The following is a 27,615-nucleotide window of genomic DNA, read 5'->3' as shown; positions in this document are numbered from 1 at the left end:
TTCAATTAAATCAAGTTTATTTATTGAGAAAGCAGTGTAAGCCGACCTGGCTAGAGCGGAAAAGAAGCAAGAACAGGGCAATATAAGTGGCATGATATGCACATGTAGTACTACCGAAGGCACTGATAGTACAGAACAGTGACAAGCAGTTGTACTGAAACAACTGGTGGGGCGATGCAACATGGGAAGTAAAGAAAGCAGATCGGAGAACCACGAGATGAGCAGGAGAGAAATCAGCATGGAGAAAGGGATGGTCAGGAGGACAAGGGGGTGAGCCATCGTCATCATCATCAACAGCCTATTTAGGTACCTAACCAGACCAGACTATTTTATGCCTAACCAGACTTCTTCATTACCCATTTAAGACAGATACTGTCCACCAGTATGGTGGAATGGGCAGCCACATTCCATCCCAATTCAATTCTGAGGAATTAAAACTTTTCACAATTTCATTGCTTCCAATTCCACGTAGTGCAGAATTTTTCCCGTCCCCCCTTCCTGGAATGACCAGGAAGTTCAATTCCATTCCTCTAATTCTTCAACATAGAAATTACTTCTTGCTAGCTGTATCGAGACACTTATCAAATCAAAATAACACTGGCAAAAATACACAGGCACATCACCAAAATCGAGGAAACACAGCAGCTTGATGACATCTTGTGCAGAAAAACATATGTAAAAAACTATCAGGACACTTACGCTTTCTTTGTGGTGTGAGAATGTGTGAGCATCACTGCTTGTTGAGTTATGTTACTGGGTTAGGTTGCTAACTCTACAATCGCTAAGTTTTGCGATGCCGAGTTTAATGTTGGTAAGTGCATGGTGTTGCGAAACATGCAACTCCACTAAAAGGCCATATTCCGCCCTTTTCACCATTAACATTTTTTCCCTTTTTGTATGACTAAGAGCCTTTTCCAATCGTTTTTGCTATGCTTACGACCAGGCCTCACTTTAGGCAACGTTATCGTTCAGCTTAACGACGTGCCAAGTAATGCCAATTTGTACATGAAGCTGCAGGAACTGGTTGAAGGCGCTAAGCCTCAAAGTGTGACGTTAGGATTAATGCTGTGCCATGGCATGCCCGCGTCTCCCCCTTCTTCGACAGCCATTCGGTTGGCTACATTTCGACATTTTTACATCTTCCCTTAATACAGTAGCCACCCCTTGCCCAATAAAGATTTATAATATACCACCCTTTTTTGTTCATCCACATCTAGCATACCAGCCAGTGGAGACGTCAGACCAATGCATACACGCAGGCCAACCCATACATGCTTTCGGAGCTTATGCCTACCCGCACCAAAGCTACTTGGAAACAGCGTGGGTTTTGCCATTTGGGCCACATAATGCTTGAGCGAGGCTTACCCCTAAAAAGGCGTCCATGTGTGCCACCCTTATAACTCTACTGCTTGCCAACAGTCCGTGTAACACACCTGATAGTACATGATAGTACATGTTCTGTACACGAAGTGAAACTTGTAAGCGTAAAATTAAAAACAAATGCCTAAACTGCAATGTTGGGGCGTTAAGGGGTGGCAAATACCACCACGGCACAGTTTTGTTAATGTTGTGGAATGATGTGACCGCACTTGAATTTGAGTGTGACCATGTCATAATTGCTCCCATTTCGATAAAATGTATTTTGGCTCGGCACATTACAATTTATCCGAAACTGAGAACTGCCATTCAAAAATGCTGCTTTATGCCAGCAAGTACAATGAGATCCATGGCAGCAGAGGTTGGAAACTCTAAGGCAGGGAAAAGTGGCCGTGATTGCTACTCTAGGTTCTGGCAATTGTAAGGCTGCGTAGCAAGACGGTAGTCATGCCAAGCAGTCCCTTTGGCAGACCTTACGTGCCAGAATTACTTTACCTGTCTAGAGCTTCTCTTTTGGCAAATTCACTGGGAGCCGCCACGTTTATCTGAGTTCACAAGAGCCACCAATGAACTAAAACAGCGAATGGCTGCTTGTGCTGCACTGATGCTGGTCCAAGAGCTGGCTTGGCTGTAGTTTTCAACTTGATTGATACACGTAGTATAAAAATTAGGACCATTCTTATTCCATTACAGGCAAAAAGCACCTAATCCCATCCTCATTCTAATCTGAAGTCAGAAAAAAGTCAAATAAATCTGCAGCTATTCCTATTCTAGGGTAGTAACATGGGGTACACACAGCTATAGACAACTATGTCCACCTTTTATACTGACACTTTATTAACTTCTTTTGCAGAGCAAAGGAAAACTATGCGTTGGCAGTTGTTTGAGATCAGCCACAGCTTTAGTTGCAATGCCTCTGCAACTGATAGCACACACATAAGGCACACACATACTGATAGCAACCGATAGCACACATGCAAACAATGATACCACACACATATTGGTTGCCAGCATCTCGTGCCTGACCAGGTGCAGTTTTAAGTTAAAGCCCTTCCGAGATATACTAAGGACAAAAGATCTTGCCAGTGTGAAACCTTTGAGTGAATCTTTTGACAGGTTGGCTTGAGGCCAGTAAAATTTTTTTGTGATAGGCACTCATTTTATGGTGAAGATTTGACAAATGCTGTCAATGTGAAGTGTTCTGTTAGCATGCATTTTTTTTGGGCTTACCAAGGCTGCTTTTTGCACAACAATCTCCTGAAACATTTAAAACAGGCATTTTATAAATGTGGCTACTAAGGTGAAGTTTCAAGTTGAAGCCCTTCCGAGATATATTGCAGGCAAAACTTCTTGCTAATGTGCACTCTTTTGAGCTACAGTTAAACCTGGATGTAACGAACCTCTATGCAACGAACTCCTGGATTTAACGAAGTTTTTCAATTTCCCATTTCCACCCCCATTGAAGCCCATGTGTTTATGACCTCTACGTAACGAAGGCATTGCGATGCTTATAACAAACTTGCCAAGCTCAAGTACCATAGAAAATCGGGCAATTTGGTACAGATTTTCCCCCCCTTTGTGGCATTGTTTTTGCACTGTGAAGATGAATCGCTAAGCTGATCAGTCATTGTGTTTGAACTTTTACTGAAAAATGGCAGCACCTCCACTCCGTGGATGATGGCGAGGGTGTAGAGTACAGAGTACGGGGACTCGAAATGACATCCAAGTTGCGCCCCGACCGTCGTTCGATTTGAGCCGTGAGATGCATCTTGATTATTCCCTAAATGAAACTGCAACTCATGGCTGAAATCTAATTTCGCTCGATTTTCACTTGATGGTGGTGTGCGCACGGATGGACGCGGACGGACATTGGGAGGTCCTAAGGTACTCCGCACCGTCACAGGCGAGGGAGTAAAAAGTTTGACTCTCGGGTACTGACTCACGGTCGTAGCCTAATAGGTAAGACGACTGTCACCAACTCTGTCTGGCCTACAAGACACAGGCTCGAGTACTGCCGGCGCCTGTGCCATTTTTTGCGATTGTAAATGGTAAGCACACGGACGTGGACGGACATTGTGCGGTCCTAAGGTACTCCGCACCTAAAATCGGCTTGTGCAACTCAGTAATGTACCGAATACTGGCACTACTTTAGGGAGCCAGTAGCTACAAAAATGCCTAGAATTGCTGAAAACAAAATTCGCTATGACGATGATGATACACAGAGCGCATAGTGCCATCCGATAGCTAGCGTAGCACCCACTTGAGGTTTCACTTGTGTAGCGTGACACCACGTCGCAAGAAGAATTGCTACACTAGACTTTCTTCGCCCGCACCTCAAACGACCGTGCATTTCTACGCTTGAGTGTGCTGTCAGTTCGACACAAGTTTTGAGGTGCTAGGCCTGCCTGTTGGCATGTAGTGGTGCGTCTCCACTGCTACCTGCAGTGTTTGTCTGTGATGACTTCTGCTACCAGAAAACAAAACCTTTTCTCATTTCAACACAATCAAGCAAATGCCACCGTGGCCAAAACCTGCAACGCAAAACCTGCATGTAACGAAAGCCTGAATGTAACAAAAAACAAATAATTGCGAGATTTTGTCAACTTCATTATATCCAGGTTTAACTGTACGCCTTTTTGAGACTCAGTTGAAAAATGTTGCAGACGAACGGTAAAATCTCAATGATACGAATCTCGCGGGACCGCGAAAAATATTCGTATCATCCGAAATTCGTATCAACCAATATAGACCAAAAAATGTAGCGCTGAAAAAAGTGTTCGTGTATTTTTTTTACTTTCGTGTGAAGAAATTCGTGATTTTCTTCTGCATTTTTTTACCCCCATGTCGCAAAGCAGTCCTTTCTGAAGCGCGTAACGCTTCGCGCTCGTCACCTCACTCGCGGTGCCCAAGCTCGCTACACGCCGCAATTCAAGCGTGAACCGCATGGTGCGTTTTTGCACACGATTCGCGCACCTCGGCTTTGCGCGCACTGTATTTTCACGCCCGTATCGATGATTTCGCGCCCATGGTAGCTCCTACCTCAACCAGAAAATGACACACGACGCGCGCGGCAGGATGGAGGAGCCTGACGACTTGCGAAGCGCTCAAGACAGCCGGCTTGGCTCCACAAGGAGATGGTTAGGCTTAGCACCCTGGCAGATATTTCATGGGCGCTTTCACTAGCGCCGTGGATGATGTTTTATAGTATCGTTTTCGCATTCATAATCAGCTCCTTTACCGCACAAGCAACTTAGCGTCTGCCTTGAGCAGCATTTTAAAGAGCGGTTAGGAGCGGTCGCTCGAGCGGCCGCGCCACTTCGCGGCCGCAGCCAACGCCATGTTGCCGCCGCCGCCCGCGCTGCGAGAAGCGTGCGGGGTTTCGTGGCTGTGTCAGCGCATGGCGTGCGCGGCGCGTTTTCGCTAGGGGCTTTAGTTTTCGCGAGCACAAAACGACAGCCCAGCCGTTTCTAGAGAATGAGAGACAAAGAGGGGAGAGGGAGCCGTCACTTGCTCGTTCGGCAGTGGGGCGCCTCGCCGGCTCGTTCGTATCATCCGCCGGCCCGTGCAGGTCCGCTCGGAACAGCCGAAATTTTTCCCATTGCTAACAATGCAATTTCGCCGGGACTTTTCAGAAATTCGTATCATCCCGAAATTCGTATCACCAAGAATCGTATCATCGAGATTCCACTGTATTTTGTCAGCATGCAATTCCTCTGCACAATGATCCTCTGGCACATTAGAAAGCAGACATTTTGCCAGTGTGCGTACTCTCGTGCTTGAGAACAGACATTTTCTTAGAGAACCACTTCTGACGGACACTACAAGCATACTACCATTCATTAGTGCGATGTTTCACTGTTAGTAGGCTGCGCTTTTAAAATGAAGCTTTTTTGACAAAGACTGCACACATGGGGTGTTTCGCCAGATGGCACTCTCTACGATAAACCAACAGTGCTTTCTGTGTAAAGCCCTTCTGACACAACACAAATGGAAGTCCTATCATTGTCGTGCAATCTCTTGTGCCTGACCAGTGTACATTTTTGAGCAAAGGCTTTCTTACAGACGTTGCAAGCAAAGGGCCTTTTGCCCGAGTGTACTCTCTCGTGAATCACCAAGGAAGTTTTCTGCTTATAGCCTTTCTGACACACACCACAAATGTAGGGCCTGTCGTCGCTGTGCACCCTCTCGTGTTTCACAAGTGACTGTTTTAATGTAAAGGTTTTCTCACAGACATTGCAAGTGAAGGGCTTTTCGCCAGAGTGCACTCTCTCATGATATACCAACTCTTGCTTCCAACGAAAGCCCTTTTGACAAACATTGCACACATAAAGTCTTTCGCCAGAGTGCAATTTTTCGTGAGTAACCAGGTTGGATCTGTAAGCAAACCTCTTCTCACAAATGCTACACACGTAGGGCTTCTTGCCAGAATGCATTCTCTCATGAGCAACAAGGTTGGTTCTTTGAATGAAGCTTCGTTGACAGGTGCTACACACATGAGGCCTCTCGCCAGAGTGCAATCTTTCATGATTAACCAGGCTGGTTCTGTGACTAAAGCTCTTCTGGCAGACGCTACACACGTAGGGTCTCTCGCCAGAGTGCACTCTTTCATGACCAATTAGTTGACCTCTTGTAGTAAAGCTCTTCTGGCAGACGTTGCACACATAGGGCCTCTCGCCAGAGTGCAATCTTTTATGATTAACCAAGCCCGCCTGTTGAACAAAGCCCTTGTGACAGATGGTACATATGAAGGGTCTCTCCTTGTGCATTCTTGTATGCTCGTCCAGGGTGCATTTTTCACGGAAGGTTTCTTTGCAAACCATGCAGACGTAGGGCTTGCTGGTGCACACTTTCACACGTGTTCTGGTGGTTGCATTGTTGACAGCAAAAGCAGGAATACAGCTCTCCTCCAAACTGCATTCCCTTGTCTTCGGGAAAACACCTAAGTGGGAAGAATTAAATACAAAACTTAAATACAAGAAAGAATCAAATACTCACAGAAATTGAAGAAAAACCAAGCTAACTGCCAACTGCTTGTTTTATAGTGTTGATGACATTTCCGAAGTTGTCATGCAGAAAAGAATAAAGGCTTTTTATATTTGGTTAGAGCATTTTTAACTTTCCCTAAGGATTTATATGTGATTTGAATATTTTTATAAATCACCAAAAAATTTAAAATGAAATGCAGTCCAGTAGGCAGTACACGCATTGATAATGCTGCAAGTCGTGTTACTCCTTTTTATCATAAAAAGTAGACACTAGTTAAGCCCTTGCCAAAAAAATACAAAAAACCTTAAAAAAATATAAGCTGTTAAATATATAGCTAAAGTTATTGTTATGCGGCGGTCGAGTATATTATTACAAGGCGTGTTGGACCTCTGGGTCCTCCAGCTGCGTCGCGATGCTCAGGAAGGGGAGCGACACGTCGTGATCCGATGAGGCTTTAATGGAAAACTAGAAGAAGAAGAGGAGCGAGCCGACGCAGCCACGAGAGCATGCGGCAGCTCGTGAAGAGCATGATGAAAATGATGATGATCAGCGTCGTCTGCTGGAAGGGGTGAAGACGAGGAAGTCACAACAGTCTCCCCCGCCGACAGATGACGCTAGGTGGCTTCCAAAGGGTGGAGTAGCTGTATGGATCTCTTCACTGTGGTGTCGCTGGGCAAAAGTTGAGTACAACCTAACGATGCACATTGCATCCACCGATGAGTTTTTGCTCAACGACAGAGCTATGTCGGGTGCTGTCTTCCAACGAATAGCACTGTGTTGTCTTGTTCCCTAAGTTTGGTCGGATGTGCAGCAGCTGGCAACAGTTCCGTAACGTCCAAACAACGTTTTCTTCGCCATCGGTGTTTCCACTGCCTAACCACTCGATCCTTGAAGTCACTCGCTCGATGAAGGTAGGAGTCGTAACGGTTTCTGAGGCATGGGAACCTGCTGAGCAGGGTGAACTTTGTTTGCAAGTCTCCATCCTTCGGTGGAGGGAAGTTTTTGCATTCTTTTCTTTTCCTCACTAAACGTCCCGGCATTTTAGTTTCTTCTTCTGTGTTCATTGTCTGCCACCCGTAAATTTGTACTCGACGTTTCACTTTCGGCTCAGTATAAAACCTTCTGCCTCGAGCTTTCACCTTTTTTTCTGCACGTTTTCTCCACTGGGATGAGGTTGGAGAAACTCGTTCACGCAGATTTACAGTAGGCTTTGACGCCTCGATGGTGCATTGGTGCTCCACGATGACGTGACCGATGTCCCGTTTCTTGAACGAAGAGGTGTCCAGCTGCTTGTTGCACCGAGGCCTCAGCACTTTTAGGGTTCCGGGATGCGAGCAGAGGGGTTTTTCCGGCGGAGACATTCCTTGTTCTAGGGGGGCGTCTACAACAGGGTCATTACTGGCCGATTCACAAAAGTTCGTGGAAGCTTCTTGGACGATCTCTGTTTCCTTGTTCTCCATCGTTTCTTGATTAATGTTGACTCCTATGAGCGAATCGTTCGTACCCATCAAGTATTGCGGTGGTCGGTGTGCCAGTGGGTAGTGAGTTTCGGCGAGTTGAAAGTGGCGCTTCAAGGTAGCCGTCAAGAGGACAGGACTAGAAGTAGCTCCAAAAGGCGTCCTAGTCATTTTCCACGAGCCTAAGTAGGGTAGTGGATGGTCTGGTTGTGGAGATGTCCACTTGTTGAGCACTGACTTATCCAGCGCCAAGTCGCTGCCCGTCGCTCGTTTGTCTTCAGCCTTGACTCCGATGCTCTCATGATCCCTTAAAGGAGTCACAAGTTTCGAGACCACTTGGCCTTCAACGGACGATCGAAGCACAACAGCACTGGAACACTGGACGAAGTCGGAAAAAACAGGCAAAGGTCCTTGTACAGTCCATCCTAATTTAGTCTTCACCGCATTCAGCTTTCCCTGCACAGGTCTGACGGTATCGGTCACTAGCTCCCAATAATAATCTGACCCGATAAGGACCGCAATCTGTTTACCCTCCACTCCTCGTACCGAAATAGCCTTCGTATCGATGTGCATATTATTCATCTCCCTTAGAACTCTTTCTTCTGGTACAGGGATGTTTTCGCTGCAAATCAAGTCCACTTCCAGGGCTTCGATGCTGATTGGACGTTTGTTGTCTGCAGCGAAAAGGATGACTCGTACCTTCTTCATCGTTTTCCGCGTATTGTGACCTCCGAACACGCCTACGGTTAACGTTTCCTCGCCCAGCAGTTTGCAACCGAGTTTTTCAGAAGCACTGGCAGTAATGAAGCTCCGCTGGCTTCCCCCATCGAACAAAACTCGGTAGCGCCCTGACGTTTTCGTGCCTCCTATTTTGGCTGTGAGAGTCTGCAGCAGCACGACTGAGCCCGCTTGTTTCGAGACCAAGTTGACAGGGGTCGAGGTAACGTTGCCGTCGTCGTTCTTAGTACTGTCTGAGGCGCACACGGATTTTGCATGCCTCCTCAAGCACTTGTTACATTTAGACAGGCTTCTGCACTGTTTAGCCATGTGGCCCTTCTTGAGGCAACGGAAGCATCGTCCTGTTTTGGCGAAAATCTCCTTTTTGGACGAAAGGCTCAGTTGTTCGGCATTACAGTCTTCGGCAGAGTGCGTTCCAGAGTGGCAAAACAAACACTGCTGTAGCCTGCTCACTGTGCCTTGCAAAGCGGTCACAACAAGGCGGTAGAGCAGATGATGGCTCATAATGGTTGATGATGAAGCGATCTATCTACAAGACAAGATGATTTATACACGTTATTTACAACATGGCCATGATAAGGTGTCCACGCAGGCTGCATGCCTCACACACAATTTTGTCGCCAGTTAAGCTAAATTGCTTTCGACCATTGACCACCATGTCCAATGGCATTCACTTGGAAATCCATCGAGGGAACCTCTCTCATGTCCAATCACGTACATTGACATCTCATGTCATCCTACCAACGCTACAGATTCGCACATTTAACAATAAGCCATTGGCTTAATAAGCCAATAAGCCAATAATTTCAGAGGCTTTGGAGCCATTTCGAGGTGACAACCCGCGACCACAGAGTTGTTAGACGTAGAGCAGCCAGAGGCTTCGAAGTTCATGTCCATCACGTAAACAAAACAAAGCGTGAACGCATTGAACCATTTTCCGCACAGCACCACATCAGCAGCCTCGACTGGGAATAATGTAAGGTCAGGAGCTTATTCGATGAACTGTCCCAGGAGAGTGGTGCAAGGACCCTTTCCGTTTAACACTAGGCGCAACATGGGAAAGTGCTCGTGGTCCTACCCCGAAAAGAGAAGATGATGGAAACCAATTCGTCTGGCAACGTTTCTCAAGTCTCTGGAAAGGAACAAGCCATCATTACGGCCCAGGCTTCTTCATTCAGCACTGCAGAACAAGCCCTTGCCTTCAGTACTTCATTACATGCACTTGAAAGGAATAGAACCACCTTACTGGATCGACAGCCACTATTGTCGACCCCCAATGTTTTTGTACCGCACCAGCTAATATTGCATACCCAGGAACCTAACAAGCCCTGTACTCATCTAATAGAATTTGCATTTGCTTTGTATCCTAGTATCCACTCCCCTCTTTAATTCCTCTGGCCTTGAGGGTAAATGGGAATAAAGAATTAAAGAAATATGAGAGTGCTGAAGACAAGGATGAGCACAGACACGCAGGTGGGAGCCAGCAATGAGGTAGTGTGAGACATCCGAATGAACAACAACTGTGATGAACACGAGGTTACGCCTGTTACAATCAAGGATTAGCCAGTGCCAGCAATCTCAGCAGACGACGGTAAACATGAAGTCAAAGATGTGAAAGAAAAGGTAGCGCCTTTACCGTATGGGTTCAGTACACCTTTGTTCTTGAGTTCATGAAGGGTGAACTGTTACCGGACCTTTCTGAAAGCCGGCCAGCACCATGCCAGCAAATGCCAGCACCATTACTTCGTAAATGAAATTTAAGCGAAATTTCTAATGGAGTCCACCTGTACCCTAAGGAGTGATTGGGCCTATTTTTACTGCACCCTCGCACAGAGCACCCTACAGTATAACGGATCACTGGGCTAGTTGGTAGCTGTTCATCTTGGTCTACTCTATTTCTTCATCCCTGTGTTGAGAACAGTTTGAACACCAAGATGAGTACCCTGCACTATGGCGGAAGCAGCGCATAAATCTATGAAAATTGATGTAACGTGCCATTCACCGCAACTAACAAGTACGGTGGGGCAAGCCGAGAAACTATCCAACTAGGACACACTTTCCAGCAATTTTAGCACTCCGGGATGTTGCACCCAAATGTAAATAAGAGTCCTTCCATCTACCTGAAGCTATAAAAAGCCTGAACAACCCTTGCAGACCACTTCTCGTCATTGCAAGGAAACAGCGAGGCCTGGTCAAAAAGCATAACCGAATTGTGAACTGACAACTATTAAGAAAATGTGCTCGTCATAATGGAAAACTACAGGAAAGCAAACCCAAGGAAGGCGCAAGGCTGGTTCGGGAACACCACTCGTCACGCTGCACCAGCGCTACTGCAACACCACAGATATGAAAGTTGCCCGACACCGCGTCGAGTGCAATTTCTTTGAACCTACTCCACTGAAGCAATTCTGCGAGCTGGACCAAACATTTGGTTGTCGGCAGCTTTACCTTAGTGAAGCCAGGCTGTTCTAAAATCTGTATGATGATGTTGCATGCATTGCTGGAGACCTATGATGTTGCATGCATTGCTGGAGACAAAAGAGGATGGCATTTCCCAAAAGCTTTTCCAGGATTGACCTGACGGACCGGAAAACAAATTGTTAGATTTATGGATTTATTGTTTGGTGTGCAGTACAGTGCTTGTACATTAAGCCAGATACAAACGTTGCGGGCGCGGGATGTTAAATCTTCCGAAGGGTATGTGCGAGTCATTACCCCTACCGTCATAAAAATATCCGTGCTATTTCAGTTATCCCCATTACGGGTGGCCATGGCTCCCGACTGCTTTGTGTGGTTCTAAAGTTACAATAGCTTCACGTTGAAATTAAAAAAAAATTTTCTGAGTTTTTACTACTTGAGTTTTTGATTATTCTATATACAAGTCCCACCATTCTACCAGACGCACACGCCAAAAATTGAGAAAATCACGCCATATACAGTAGAACCCCGCTCTTACGTTACTCAGTGCTGCGTTTCCCCGGCTGCTACGTTGTTTTTGTTGAGTCCCTGCGCAGCTCACATAGAGTCCCATGTATTAAAATCCTCGCTGTTACGTCGTGGCTCAGAGTACCTTCCCGGTTCATTCATCGCACTCTGCCATTCTAAACCTGCCCAGGCAACATGTGCAGACCGCCATTTTAAAGTTTGACAAGCCTTGGCCAGGCTTGGCTACGGAACTGACTGCATGAAGCCGCATCCGGGTGCGATATGTCACCACTAGATGGCCTTATGTTACTCAATGCTATCTCCATCATCACTGCGTTTACAACAGAAGTTTCATTTCCAAATGCCGGAAGAGCGTGAATAGCGCTCTAGTCACCATCGTGCACTTAAAGCTGTAATAACACCGTTAAACTTGCAACCGTGAACTTTGTCGTGCCTTGATGGCATCGTAAAAACGGGAGGCACTTTCTTTTCAAGAAAAGCTTGACGTAGTAGATGCAGTACACAAGCAGCCAGAGCGGAAGAGAGTAGACATCGCTAGGGACCTTACAATGCCACACGGGGTGTTTTCCAGCAATTGCAAAAAACGGTAATCCTACCTTCTCGAGTTTTTTATAGTTCGAAAGCCAAAGTTGCAGAAATACATGCTTGCAAGTAAGGCTACACCGTTTTCGTTCATTTTCGAAGGTTTCCTCACTGCTGCGTTTTCTTGGTTCTTCCGTTTTATCCGGTTCGGTGAAAAACATACGAACGGGGTTCCATAAAAAATACAGTAGTTCAAACCGGTGCCTGCTGTTGTGTTGGTCGAGCAGTATCGAGTGTCGCAAGAGGGCTGCTGCACCACTGTGGGTTCGAATCCTGTTGGGTGCATAGCTTTCTTTTTAAGACCGAATTATTGAAACTGTAGAGACGACTGTCTCTCGATTTACCCTTCCAGCCAAAAATTGAAAGAATAACCTGAATGACAGGTCTATACAGGCAAATCCTTTACAAACCTCTAATTCTTGAAATACACTTCATACTTATCACCATTGTTCAACAAAAAGAAAACATTTGGCATATTTGAGGCAAAACATCAAGACATAGGTTGTATTTGCAGTGCGCTCAAAATATACTTGGCTGCTTGAACTTTGTGATGGCAAATAAACTTGCATTAAAAACAATGTTTTCGCCCAAAAATAGAAAGATGTTGCACCCCATCCTGGACCTCATGGCAGCATTCCAAGAAGTCCAACAGTAACGAATACTTCCAGTAGATGGTGTATGAGCAGTGGAATGTAGCAAAGCTGAATTAGTTTGAGCAAACCTCCACCATGATTATTGTGGAAGGAGCAGGATGGGAGGGAAAAAATAAAGGCACTTATGCGCCAGAGCCGGCAAAAGACTCTTCTATCAACATTTGTAGCAAGTTGAGGAGATACGCTGCCATTTTTTTATACAACTGCACATGCACTTCCGATATACATCACACACACACACACAAAAAAAAACAGCAATTAGCACAGCAGAGCCCATCGTTGTGGGTGAATATGCCAGTTTGTAGTGCACACAGCTCGTCCACAATGACGTTGACATGGCTCAAAGCCAGGAATCCTTTAACAAATACAATAAATAATTGATTACGGGTCGTAAGAGGGATGCCTTGGAACTCTTTTTGTTTCTCCTTAAGAGAAACATCTAAAAAAATTTTATACGTCAGATGTAACTTTTTTTCTTAACGTTAGTTGTGCATAACTTTCCATTTCGGTAGTGAACTAGTTCCCTCTAATGGCAAGTTTCATTTGACTCTTATTTCTTACTGTGCAGTACATCCGCCATAACTTCAGTTTCGATTACGGGTTGTGTGGGACGTAAGTCCGAGCATTCGGATAAAATTAAGTTCGATGCAATTTATATTTTTCACTTTGGGTTACGTCAGATGGAACTCAAAATATTGGGTTAAAGTTCCGTCAGACATAACATCACAATTTTACTTTGGGCTTCCTTGGACAGAACTGAAATTTCCATCTGACGTTACCTCAGATGCAAAGAAAGCTAAAGTTCTGTCAGACGTAGTTTCAATTTTAACTCTTCGTTTCGTCAGACATCACTCTTTAGGTGCATTTGGGGGCCACCAGTCACTGGCGCTGCTAGCCAGACTGCAGCGTGCTTAATCACCACGTTAAAGCCATCCCGTGGATACACAGAGACATACAAGACTATCTTCTGCATCCCTGGCTCACCGCAACTTCGTACTCGGCATTATTAAAAGCGGAGTTGTCGTAGTCAGCCGTAATGTGTATGCTGTGACACGTAATATATTAAAAAGAGCAAGAAAATGCCGAGCGCTTCCCAAAAGGAATTGATTCATTGATTGATTGTAGGGTTTAACGCACCGACGCAACGCAGGCGATGAGGCGTGCCGTAGTGGAGGGCTCCGGATTAATTTTGACCACCTGGGGATCTTTAACGTGCGCCGAAATCTCGTACAAACGGGCGTTTTTGCTTTTCGCCTCCATCAGAAAAGCGGCCAGCGCCCCCAAAAAGGAAGAGATACAGACAACCTGTGTGCCATGCAGCTTATATTCGTGAGCAATATGGCTTGCCCGTGCAAGAATGCGAGATGGAAGGAAAGCGTTTTAGGAGCAGAGCTGTTGTACTGGCCATAACGTGTGGGGCATAACAAATTAAAAATGGCTGTGTCTAGCGTTCCGTCCAGACGGAACGGAGCTCTGCAGGTTATCCTTCCGTCCAGACGGAATACAATTGAGAGCTTAGCGTTCCGTCCAGACGGAGCCACCGTGAAATTTGTACAGTTCTGCCCAGACGAAAGCAAAACCGGCTGATTAGACGCCATGATCACTCTTCAGATTTGGTATGAAGTTGAACAGCGCAGGGACGGGACTAAGATTTGGTGTAGAGGTTGCGCCTCAGATAATTGCGCTATTGTACCACGTTCGATTCCCCCGGGACATGTTTTTTTTTGCGTGGTTGTGCCAGCGTTTAGTAACAGCTAACTTCGCGCCCACTTTACAATTGACGCGGTGAGAGCAGTCGGTCTTGATTTTGCTCTCAACCAGCCGCTCCGCTACCGTTAACTAGAGCCAAGGCCGACGTGTCCACCGCCAGAGCTCCGATCATCTGTAGTTCGTAATGGTGATCACTAATTAACGGTTATTCTGGCTAGTCAATGAGCGGAAGCGGTTCATTCGGCTGGGTAAATATCAAGAAAGACTGCTCTCGCTACTTGTTGTGAAGCGGGCGTGGTCAACTCGAGGTAGCGGCTTGGAGTTCCGTTTGACGGAGTTAGAGTTTGTATGGAGACTCGGCGGAAGTAACCGCAGTTAAGTCTTACCGTTGTTACTAAACCTTCACCACGGTTATCAAAAACTGCGGTTTTGGCTGTTACACGCGAAATTTTAAGTGTGGTGACCGCGGTCACTTGTTTGTGAGCGTAACAAAAATAAATGAACACACTTTTAACTTCACGATAAAAAACAAGAGAAGCAGTGTAGACAAAAGGAAATATCCTTTAAACAGTCGCTTCAGAGCCAAACGCAACGCACTCGCGCGCGGCGAGATTTAAGAGAGGGGCTTCCCCCAACAGCTCGCAACCGGCTTGGTTTTCTTGGGTCTGCTCGTTGTTGGGAACTTTAGGCTCAGCATCGTGGTGGATATTTGACCGCCGCTATCTCTACAACTGCAAATTACAATCCATAGCACAATTTTTCACCACATTACCATCCACTTTCTCGTATGTGCAAGTTCTTTTCCGCGATCAGATTGCTTTCGAAGAGCGGCGATAAGCTGTTGCTGCCGTGGTCTGGGCCGGTTCAAGCCGCTTGCAGTGCCGTGCGGGCAGGCGCGCCGGCATGTTTGCAGGCACGGCCGACGCGTGCGCCGATCGTTTTCGAGTGCTGAAAACGTTTCATGATTGCCTACTTTAACAATTTTTTTGGCGAACGACGCGCGAAGTTTACAAATTTAGCACGGCTTTTGTCGTAGTTGATCGGGTGGATCGGGAAACGAGCCGTTGCTGACGGGCAGTCGCGCTGACTGCGAGAGCGAGGCAAAGAATCCAAGCGCCTCTCGGGGGTAGCTTTGGGGCGCCGCTATTTAAGAACCTTCGTCTCCTAGGAACGCCAGGTGATTTTTTTTTCCTCCGCTGATGCGCCGCCACTTGCGTCCGAACTGACTTGTGCGATTTTGAGCCCTGCGGCTGCGAGAACTGCGGTTAGCGTGACCGAACTGAGTTGGCCAAGCTCAGTTTGCGTTAACCATGGTTAGCGGGGTAACCGCAGTTTCGTCTGTCGTGTAATGCAGCAAACTGTGGTTTCGTCTAACCGCGGTTTGCTTAACCGTGGTTAACTGTACCCAGTTAACCACGGTTAAGCAAACCGCGGTTAGACGAAACTGCAGTTTGCTGCGTTACACAACAAACGAAACTGCGGTCACCCCGCTAACCGTCCTTGGCCAGCTCAGTTCGGTCACGCTAACCGCAATTCTCGCAGCCGCAGTGCTCAAAATCCGTTTGGAATGCACACAGCGCTGAAACAGCCTTTCGAGAAAGATTCTTTAACAGAGTATCATACGTACAAACTGCACTATCTTCTGGCAAGTTTCAAAAATTGTTGACACTGTATGCATAGTGCTGTTAAAAATATTAAATTGAGAAATGCTGCAATCATACGGTGTTTTTTTCCTTTGAAATCGGGTGTTTTGTTTACATAAAATAATTTTCATAATGCAGTGGCGCTACTGGCTTAGCCGCTTTGGAGCAGCTTTTGGAGCAGGCAAAAATGCGTTTTGGAGCAGCAAATCCATCTTTCGGAGCACGTGTTGATACAAGCAATTTTAAGAAACGTATTGCATTCTTAATAGATAATTGCTAAAAGCACGCCTTTCAACAATAATAAAAAATTAAAGGAACCCAGAACATGGATATTTTGTCCCCATATTCATCAGTCTCCTGAAGAATGTCTGCATTGAATTTTGTGCAGCGGCCTGCACAACAAAAACTAAAAAAAACAAGCTCTCATTTTTCATTTTTACACAATAGCAGATTTACTATAAACAAGCTAAAAATTGCTCGTCACAACGAACATGCTATGTAACATCAAGCGCTATTGGAAGGCTATTGTGGAAGTGCTGACCAATAACATCAGTAGCGCCACGGCTATGACTGCATAATTGAACACCACGCTCCTCCCCGTGTTGCACATGCATCACTATTTATCAGCGTGAGCACTGCCACCGTAAGGGTCTAAAACGACAAGCCACCGATAGCAGCGCTATTGTTTACAAAGGCAACGGGCAGCCATTTCTGCCAACCACCATGCAGCACCAAGCTGAATCTTCCCCCTTCATGATACGTTTGCCGCAAGCAACCAAAACGCCTCCTTAATGCCAGGTAGCCCATTAAAATCCGAATTAAAAATTGCCTGTGATGTTGGTGCGCCGCCACTGCAGCAATAATCAATGGTAAATCAGCCATCGCTTTTGTAACATAGGCACTTGCAACGGCCGTTGCAAGTGCTCACACAGCACTTCTCATGTTTGGATGATTTATCACGTTACTCTTCAAATGCTGTCTCATGAACTGTGTAACATTAGCTAATTTACCACACAAGAAACTTTGTGTGTGCTTTGAGTGGCATTTTAAAGAGCGGTTAAAGCGATCTATTGAGCGCCCCACACCACTTCGCAACCGCGCAGCGTGCGGGTGGTTTCGTGGCGGCGTCAGCGTGCCTGTGAAATGCGCGGCGCGTTTTCGCGAGCAGAAAACAACAGCCCGGCCGTTCAAGAGCCCGTACGTCGCCGTAGCTTGCTCGCTCGGCAGCCGGGCGCCTCACCGACTCGTTGGTATCATCCGCCGGGCACTGCAGGTCCGTTCGTAAGAGCCGAAATTTTGCCCATTTCAAACAATGCAATTTCGCCGGGACTTATCAGAAATTCGTATCATCCAGACATTTGTATCACCCAGATTCCACTGTAACTACAATTCCTGCGTCCTCATCTCTTGCCTACTTTTCTTCCAGCACAAGTCCGCCAGCACCCGGTCGACGCGTACGCTGTTGGGGCGCGTTGGCGAGTGAGTACGGCAATGTCACGATGCCTGACGTTTTTGCCGAGCTTCACGACTACGGCACGCATATCACGACGCATATCGCGGCATGAAGGCCACGAGGCGGACGGTCGCGACGGAGGCAGCCGGTCTCGTGAGCCCAATAGGTGCGAAGCTCACTTCTCGGAATTAACAGCCAACAGTCTCGGGTAGGAGGGGAGATTTCACAACGCCTACGAGGCGCCAGCCGTAAAACGCACCATCGCCGTTATCGCAACACGGGTCAGTTTGTCTTGGCTTGGCTCGGATTGCGTCCGGTAAACAGGTGCACCGCGATGTTGCTTTCAATGGGGAACCTCAAGTAGTTAGTTTCATTTCTGAAAGTCGGCGTACACCCTTGGGCGCAGGCTGGGCACAGAATCACCAAATTTAGAGGAAATGTAGCAAGATGTAGCAGCAACAGCACTTGGGCACAGTTTGGTGCAATTGACGCAGCAGTAGCATCACTGATAATGCCATAGCCCATTGTGCCAACGCGTGTAAAGCCAGAGCGCAGTGACTGTCATTACAGCCCACCACCCCCTCTCGAGTCAATGCCCGAACGTGCATGTTCGCCCCTATTCTACCTTGAGAAACATTGCTATGTCTAGCCACTTTGCTGTTGCTATTGAATTTCTCTTTAGATGCGCAATTACTATTATGAGAACACGATAACCAGTCAGTTCACTTCATTTCATAATGATTTTTCTCCAGATACATAACTATTACGCGCGCGCAGTAAACCAGGCCTCCTATCGAACGCTGCCTAAATGCGGCAATGCTGCGCGTGATGCTACTTCTGGCGTTTCTATGCTCGCGAGCTCTCTGTCAAGCACAGCAATACCTCAGCATTTTATGGAGTCGAAAATTCCACTTGTTTCATACTCGGGGACGAACCACAGCGAAGTCCCGGGGCCGTTTTTTTTTTTTAATGAACTCACTCTTTCGATCTGCGCAACTGACCATAATCTGGCACATGTTCTCAAGGATTGTCCCCGTGTCAACGTCACCGTTCCGAACAGACGTAACCTTGGTTCAGGACCCCAACAGATAAAACGACTAAACGGGAACTCAACTGGCCACGTAACCTAAACCACGGAAAAGATCGGCAAAGTGCCCGAGCGCTTGAACTACAGAGTAGCCGCTTTGGCCGGCAGCCATGTTTTTTGTTGCCATAACGATGCCCAATCGGTAAGGTCGTTTCAGTGAGCCCAGCTGGAGAGCCAATCGCACTTCAGAAGGTATCGTTTGCTTCATTTCAGTTTAAACGTCTATTTGTTTTTTGAGGGTTTTTGAGCATGTGACTACAAGGGAGAGAACCAGAAAGCAGATGAGAGTGAGCTCAGCTGATCTAACAATACCAAGGTGTAATCTGCGCTAAAAACAGCACCACCGACGAGCTGCTTTGAAAACGATGCTGTCAAAGGCCTACCGTAAAATTCCGAGCAAGCGCCCCCACCCGTGCAAGCGCCCCCCCACCACTTCAGTGCTAATTTCAAATTTCCGTGCCATTCCGGGAAAGCGCCCCCACCCCTCCCTCCACGCAGTTATCACGCACCACGTGCAGGCAACACTGGCTTGCTGGAGCCAGTCTAAGAATCCAATCCAATCTGCTTCAACCGAATGCTACACGCCATTTGTTTCTTTGTTTTGGCGGTGGTAGGTCATGCATTCCTACACAGTTGCAAAGAAAATCGAGGTGATCCGATGGCACCAAGAGCACGGGAAAAACGTGCACCAGACCTCTCAACAGTTCCAAGCTCGACCGAAAGCGCATACAGGAATGGGAGAAAAATTTCGGCACTCTCTTGCAGCAAAACTTAGGAAAAGCTAAACTTCGACGGAAGCTAAGCAACGGCGCCCCAGTGTTCAGCGAGTACGTGGACGATACGCTGTTCGAGTTCTTAGAGCGCGAAAGAAGCGCGGGACACGCCGTTAGCAACCGGCTGCTGTCTCAAGAGGCTGTGAAAATAGCAAAACAGCATGCAGTTAGGTGACTTTGTAGCTTCCAGCCACTACATAAGCAGGTTTGGAAGCAGCGGTTCGGCGTTGCAATGTGCCACGCCATGAACGAGAGCCAGAGGACGCCCGAGGAATCTGCGGAGGCATTAAGCGCCTTCCGGACTTCCGCGAACTTCCTGCGATGGCAAAATGACGTCAAAAGGCAACTTTGAGAAGCCGTCGCGGCAGCAGGTCCTTGTGGCGCGCTGCTTCAAGGGGTGCGGCATTGCAAAAACAATCAATGGCTCCGAGGACGGCGACCTGCACGGCGGGCTGGCAGATGTCGGAGACCGGGGCGGACTGGAAGACGAGTGCGCTGAACTGTTTTTGGCTACAGACTCTGAGGAGCCTTTCGATGGTTTCGAAAGTGACGAACAGCAGTAAGATCAAGCCGTGGCACCCGAAGACTGAGGCAGCAGAGTGCTGCGAACTTTTTTTTTTTGCTGCTAAGTTTTCCAATGGTTTCCAAAGTAACTAACAGTAACATCTTTTGCGTAATAAAGTTCATCTTCCTAATGAAAGTTTAAAACCACGCGCATGCGTTTTTTTTTTCGTAAAAACAATTGTCGCCGCCATCTTAAATTTTGGTGCCGTTCCGGGATAGCGCCCCCCCCTTCACTTTGCCGGTAAATTCCGCCTTGCTGAGGGGGGGCGCTTGCTCGGAATTTTACGGTATGTCTATGCTGAAACTGCCGTGAGCGCTCAAATTCTGTATTTTCATGCTGTTTTAGAGCAGCTTGGTGCAACTTTCGAGATTTTCCTGCTTTTTGGAGAAGTCTGGCACAGCAAAATGGAATTGTACCAAAACTGCACAATATGCGCAGCTGTCTCACCCCTGGATATATGATGAAAATTCAAGGATTGTTATGATTTATCGTTTACATGACAAAAATTTAACAATTCATAATGCATGTGACAACAATTTGTCAGTACAACTGTGCAGACTTTTTCCTACTCAAATGCTCATAGGAGAAAAAATTTTAAACTCTGACCTGGAAATTTGTGTTCAGTTTGAGAGCCCGTGCTGGTGGTGCGTGACACGAGGCAGCACTGTGAACCTGAAGAGAAAGAGAGAACAACATAATTTGGGATCCACTTCAAAGGAAGGATTTAACTCCTTCTTGTGCTCAGGTGGCGGCAGGACCCTGTGGGCCCCACCCAGCAGCACCTTCAACCAGCTGGTTCACTTCAGGGGATGGGGTTCTGTACTGTGCAGTGGGGTCTTCTAACTCCAACTTATTGGACTACCGCAAAGTTCCGAAAGAACGCCGACCCAAAGTACAAAGATATCAAGTGAAAAATACGGTATGGGCAAACTTCTGGGTCAAGTGCAAAAAAAAAAGTGGCCGCACTACCGACCAAAACTGTGGAGATTTCAATAAAAAATACAAGATAGGCTAACTTTCTGGTTAAGTGCGGAAAGGACAAATAAGTGACCACATCTACACATGAATAGATGATTCGTGTTTCTTTTGTTCACTCATCGGAATTAAAGCCATCAATATTAGGGGGTGGGTGACCTTTGGGGCCTTTCAGTAAATTGAATATTTGACCCCTAAAGGGGGGTGGGCTATATTTCGGGGGAAGGTGTTCTCTCGGAAGTTTACGGTAGTTATTTTTAGCAAATAAAAAGAGACTTTACTGCTCCTTGTATCGTTATATTACTCTGTCCCATCCTCATTCCTAATGAGGAGGGAATTAGGTTGTCATGCCGTCACTTGAGACCTTGCGGGCCGGGGCAGGCCCAGTGCATATGTGCCAGATCTCTCCTGGTCGCTTCCCACCATTTAAAATGTGCGTTGTGCAACCTGGGGTAGCAGCAGTTGAGAAAATTTCCAGCAATGCATACAGACTAGCAGTAAGGCACATTGGGATGGTACCTGTGGCAGCAGTAGTATTAGTCGCCTGTGTTGCTTGGCTGGAGGACACGTTCATAGACACCTCCACGACACAGCCATTCGTCCCTGACAATGTTGCAGCATGGCGCAGTCTTACTATCATCATTGTAGTGTCTCCTGGAATAATAATAAAAAAAAACACAAGCCAAAATCCACACAATCACACTGAACGCCACGAAAACTGGCAATAAGTCTTACTTCCTGCAAGGAACACGATGTAAACAATTAGGCCCACCACCCATGCCTTCTGAAACCAGAGAAATTCTCAATGTGGCGTTGTTGCTATCTGGAACAACTCATGGGCCCTGCATGCACAGTTGAGTCCTTTGTGTATGAGACAAGATTGCAGAAGCTTGTCTGAATTGATGCTTGATTGTGGGGATCAACGCTACATAGCTACACCAGGGCTACGAGGCGCGCCACGGTAGAAGGCTACAGACTAATTTTTGGCCACCTGGGTACCTTGAATGTGCACCGAAATCTTGACACAGATGTTTTCGGTTTCTGCCTCCATCACAAAAGCAGCCACCGTGGCTGGGATTAAGCTGTGTATTCGGGCTCGGGAGCACGCCTTAGCCACTGTGCCAACGCGGCAGGTAGAAGCTATAATGCGCTATCATTCTCTGAACTCTAAACATGGTTCGCCAACAACAGATTGTAAAGGGTTAAGGTTCCGTCAGGAGTTTGATTCATAGATCACCAACCAGGTATTCCTCAAGGAGCTGTTTTGATTGTGCTTTTTTAATAACTGCGACAAGGATTTCTCCTGAGATCAGTTTTTTTTTGCGTTGTAGTTCTTGCCTATAACACTTTCAATGAACTAAGCAGGATTACAGGTTTTGTTGTTACTGTATTGCTCTTGTCATCGGATTCTGTGATAAGGGACTGGGGAAAATTGTCAGGAATTGGGAAAGGTACTTATTACGAGCAAAGGAGGGAAGGTTACTTGAGTACAGCCCCTTTTCAGGGACAGATCATTCGGTATAGGGAATGTACAAAAAGAAAAACCTACATTACAGAAAAAAAAGCAGGAAACCGGGACACTTTCATCGCTAACTTTACCCTGACGGTAGCTCCCGGAGCTCCCTGCCTCGTCTACAGACAGTGAGCTCACCGGCCGGAGCTTGACCAGGGCTCCCACGGCCACCGTTCGAGGCTTCCACCCTCCACATATCACCGCGGTTGGTGACTCGGGATCTGTGGTGTTGCATACCATCAGCTCGAATACACAAGGTGCCCTGTGCGGAATGTTGTCAATAAGAGCCGTGCATCGATGCTGCTTGCTGATACCGGTTCATTCAAAAGTGGGGTACGAAGGTAAGTGCCAGGTCATGGATGGTACCAGAGTCCTTCAATGCTTCTCTGGTCATGAAACTCCCGGCCAAGTTTCATACGGGGACAAAGGCTACCGCGAGTGGCGCCACCGCAGATTGGAGGGCATCGGGCGGCCGCCGCTGCTCTGTAGCCAGACCAGCAGGGAGGAATGCAGTAGCAGCATGTCCATTCGCACCAAATTTTTTCGCCACTTGAGCGGCCCACAACACGTCGAAAGCGCACTGCAGCAAGCGTCTGTTTTATCTTACTCCGTGGTCCGTTCCCTGCAAAATGCGCTCTGACCACGCCGCCGGCTGCCCTCCGATCAACACCAGCGCCGCGCCGCAGCAGCGTACGAAGCTCTCCCATAGCGTGATGGCGAAGTTTCATGACCAGAACGGCATTGAAGGACGCTGATGGTACTTTGTGCTCCCACTACAACAGAAGAAACGTGCAAAAATGAAAGAGGTCTGTTCAACGCGATGCATGCTGCAGAATGTAAGCATTTTTCAGTGCAACAGTGATAAAAGGCGTGTCTAAATAAACATGCAGCGTCAGTCCATTGAGCAGGCAATTGGCTTAACAGTAGGCCGTTTCTCTTCAAACTGCCTGAGGATACGACACGTGCGCGTACTTTCTAAACACTGCAGGCAGATAGCAGAACATGCATAGAAGGCTATGGGATCCGTTGCCCATATTCCTTTGAATTATAATCGGGTTGTAGTTCAATTCTAGTTTCCTGTACTCTTGTATCTTGTACCCCGACGTAGCACTTGCTGGACGCCCGGCGGTCCCAACTAGACCATGGGGTCGCGGACTCTCATCCTAAGACCCCAATCCGACGACGCGGCCTCGGTGAGAAGCTTCTGCGACGGTATTTCGGGCAGAACTCAACAACGCTTTGGGAAACGTATGTATATGGTTTTCCTTGACGGTGACGACAGGACATCACAACTACTCCCGCGGCCCAGAGTCGTCCATGCGATAAAGCCATACTACGCTCGATAACGAATTTTATAAACTATTTCGCAAACAGTTCCACTTTGACAGGATGAAAAGTTGGGCGAGTTGGTGTTGACTCATCTTGAAAACAGGCGCGGAAAGACGTTGACTGAGAAAAGAAATACACAGCACGACGCTTTTTAACAGGACGGAAAGTTTGAAAGCGCGTCGTCCTGTGCATTTCTTTTCGCAGTCAACGTCTTTCCGCGCCTGTTTTCAAGATGAGTTCCGCTTTAAGTAGAGACGATGCACTACTAAACGGCGGTAAAGCCGCCGGAGTCGGGCTTTGTGGATCCTTTTATGTTTTCGTGCCAGCGCCAAGCCGCGGAGAGCTTCGATAAACTTGTGCTTACACTGTTAACGTTAGCAAGGTGTTAAAATTGGGCACAACCGACCGCGCGGATGATGGCCGGCAACTCGTCAATTCAGCGTTATTCGCGCTGGTGTTGCTCCCTCCGCTGACTCCCGTCTGTCGCGCCGTAATTATCCACCAAAAGACACGGACAGACAACAACTCAGCCCCCTTGCAAAAGTCGAAGAAATGTGTGCACAGCGTTACCTTTTCCAAAGCAGCGGTGAGAGCGACAAATGTAGTGCTCCGGCTGTAACGTCTTGATAATCCCACACTTCGGGTTCACTCACGGTTTCGTGAAGCCTGGAAGCAACCACTTTCGTGAGCACAGCTTCAAATCGCCCACTCTCGATCCTCTGAGCGAAAATAATGGATAAAGACGCGACGAACCACAACCACAACACAGAAGACACCACGACTCGCACAAACCATTTACCGAAGGAACAAAAGCAAGCGTCTCGAGCTGACCGCAAGCCAATAGCCAAACAAGTGACACCGTGACGTCATTGCACTGCACTGATTTGTTCGATACTTTACTCCGGAACTGTCCTTGGTTGTTCGCGGACAGGTAAAAAAGGCAATCTCATGTCATCTCTATGGCAATCTCAAAGGCGCTGCTCGGAACAGTTCTTCGAAGAGCAAAATGACAAATTAAGTAGGCTCGTTGTCTGCAGAGGGAAAAAGAGGACACTCTTCATCCAAACCGACTGCCGTGCACCAAGTTGTCTGGTAAATATAAGCCCCAAACTTCTCGTTTCGGTTCTGAGCGCGGGCAGTTTAAATAGGTGGAATGCGCTTCTCAGACCGATGGGCAACGGAATGGTATTTTGATGCTTTCATATATTTGTTAGAGGTATTTAATGCACATTCCTCAGCTGGTTGGCCGCACGCCTTTAAGGACTGAAAATAATTCCTGAAAGGACGATGCTATCTGTACTACGGAGGCGCTGTCAGAATTTTTTTTTTGTTGTTGTTGTTATTGTCTCACGCCAGTGGCCACAAGCTTGGTGGCCGGTTCACGTGACCTTCGCATGAACGGCAGCGTACTGGGTCTCCGTCAGGGCAAAGTTTGCGCTGTAGTCTTGGACGTGAAATAGGTTATGGCCCCGACCGGGTTTGTAAATACCTATTGATAAAGCCGGTCGTGGTTAAGGCTGTCCACAGGGCCATTTACAGCTTTTGAGCTTTTGAGCTTTTGAGGAAGCTTTTGAGCTTCCAATTGAGCCAGGAACACTAATGACGCGGGCGGCCGGGGCACAATATACGGTTTTGATCAACACGCGTATATCGTGCCCAGGCCGCCCGCGTCATTCCTTGTTATTTAACTTTTCAGTTTTGTGTAGGCGAGTATGTATATAGCTCCCCCATGCTGTGTATCCCTGGGTGTCGCCAGTGCTCTAAATAATATTCCACGATGGCTTTGTCGCCTTAATAAGATTTCTCAGACGCCAGATTGTTCAGGTCTCGCATGGTCTTTCATGGCTGCAGGGACGTAAAATGTCTCGAGTTCGATTCCCGGCAGCCGAGGCTGCGTTGAATTTATCATAAAGGCAGAAAAACTACTTTGTGTACCCTATGTTTCCGTTAACACTACTTCAAGTGACATGTCTACTACGCTGCCCCGTGCCTCATATCGCGAAGTGGCGTCGGCGGCGCACAAAACCGAAGTTTTACAACAGATTATGCAGCAATGAACGGGGAACAAACGCATGCTCTACGGCAGCTCTTGAGTGCAAACGGGAGAAGGCGCACCTGCGCTCTCAACACATACGTGCTTGTAAAGGCTGTTAGAGGAAGTTGGCTTTTCCGCATGACGGTTAAGTTGTGCAAGAAAGCCGTACAGGGCTAAACATGCTCGAAGAAACGTCTCTTATGTAAAGCCGCTCATGTTTAAGAAACGCTAAATGGGCGTAAGGCACATTTTCTTGCAATACGATTTTTAAACATTTTGCACCCCTCCCCGCCTTTTTTTTTTTGTTTAATAAAGGCACATTCAATATGTAGACATAGGTAAAGGAAGCAGGACGATATGTAGATTGTTTATCTTGCATTTTCGCATCGCCATAATGTCACGGGCTATATGCAGCTGATGCAACCTTGTTTGTCCATCACGGTTTGCTTTGTGCATTGAAACAGTTTCTTACCAAGCTCCAGAGGCTCACCTCGGTAATTGAACGTCAGGAATTTTTACAATTCGTGAAAGCAATGCCGATCTTCTCATTCTTGTAATTTTCTAGTTTATCAGAGCTACTGCATTCAAGCATTCAACGTTACATTTATAAACTAGAAATTACGGGAAAAGGGCCATGCGTAAGCAGAAATAAAAATATATGAATGAGCATATGCAATTCAGGGTGTCGGAACGAAATTTTTTTCGTTCCGGTTTCTGTTTCGTTACACAAACAAAAGTTGTGTTCCGGTTCAGCTCCGGAACTAAAAATATACTGGTTCGAACGGTACGTAACGGGTCGTGGTAGCCCGCAAGAAAAAATGAGAATTGAGTTTCCGTTGCGCCCTGGCGGCACTTGCTTACAAGCGCAGCATGACTTGTAGGTGCTTTCATTTAGTGTGCCGCTGTAATGTGTGTATGCTGCTGTAATCACGCGAAACATTGCATTTTCCTTTACTCCTTTATTATTATATTGCGTCTCTGAATTTTTATGTTTATTTGAGTAAAGTGCCCCCTTACAACGATACCTTTGGAGGATGTAAATAAATAAATAAATAAATAAATAAATAAATAAATAAATAAATAAATATTAACATGGCCACGACGTCTCCTTCACAGACGATTGCGGGCGACAATCACGCGGAGAGCTAAGCACTGACCATCGAGACAGGCGTACAGTGTTCTAGAGAGAGTTCTGGGACACGGTAACAGGCATAAAGATTAGGAAAGCAAGCAGAAAGTCTGCAGAAGGAAAGATGACACTAGAGAAGCGAAAGGCGATTTTATATGCAAGCGAACCGGCGGGAATCTCCCACATGGCGGCGTAAAAGTTGCAATGAATGCTAAAATACCTGAACTTTTTACTCGAACCGAAAAACGAGGCGATTTTTTTCGGTTTAATTCTTGAACTAAGTAGTAAACAATGTTTCGGTTAGGTTTTATTTTCGGCCAAAAATATCGTTTTTTTTTTCGTTTTTCGGTTCCGGTTCTCGTTCGGTTCCGACTAGAGTTCCGACACCCTGATCGGCGTTCAGTTTGAAATGTGGTATGTTCCCCAAATAGCAGGGCAACTGCTATTATTTCTCTGCCACATGAGATGCTATCGTGCTATCTTCCGGGCTATCTTCGTTCATTTAATGCAACTTGTCCATGCTTATGGTGAGCATGCAGAGTGTGATTCTTATCATGACTCTCTGCTCAGTTGGACTCAGAACATCTCTACTCATAAATGCTCAAATAACTGATCAAATATGATAAACAGTCGCTGAAAGAGAAGAAGCAGCCTCACCCCAAAA

The 27,615-nt window shown here is 46.8% G+C and overlaps 1 protein-coding gene across 1 annotated transcript; it reads right to left on the bottom strand.

Moving 5' to 3' along the window:
• On the bottom strand, positions 1–24,613 carry LOC144141263 (uncharacterized). The gene is made up of 4 exons (XM_077672829.1): positions 24,358–24,613; positions 21,465–21,599; positions 20,577–20,642; positions 1–6,316 (listed from the first exon to the last, which is right to left on the bottom strand). The coding sequence occupies exons 2-4, from the start codon at positions 21,586–21,588 to the stop codon at positions 5,313–5,315; spliced, it is 1,194 nt and encodes a 397-aa protein (XP_077528955.1). The 5' UTR covers positions 21,589–21,599; positions 24,358–24,613; the 3' UTR covers positions 1–5,312.
• Positions 24,614–27,615: the final 3,002 nt, after the last annotated feature.

This window comes from Haemaphysalis longicornis, unplaced genomic scaffold (assembly GCF_048455015.1).
Source record: "Haemaphysalis longicornis isolate Haplotype H1 unplaced genomic scaffold, Haemaphysalis longicornis Haplotype H1 scaffold_6, whole genome shotgun sequence".
NCBI lineage: Eukaryota > Metazoa > Arthropoda > Arachnida > Ixodida > Ixodidae > Haemaphysalis > Haemaphysalis longicornis.
Note: the sequence above shows the minus strand (reverse complement) of the source record. Positions and strands in the feature narration are given on the sequence as shown.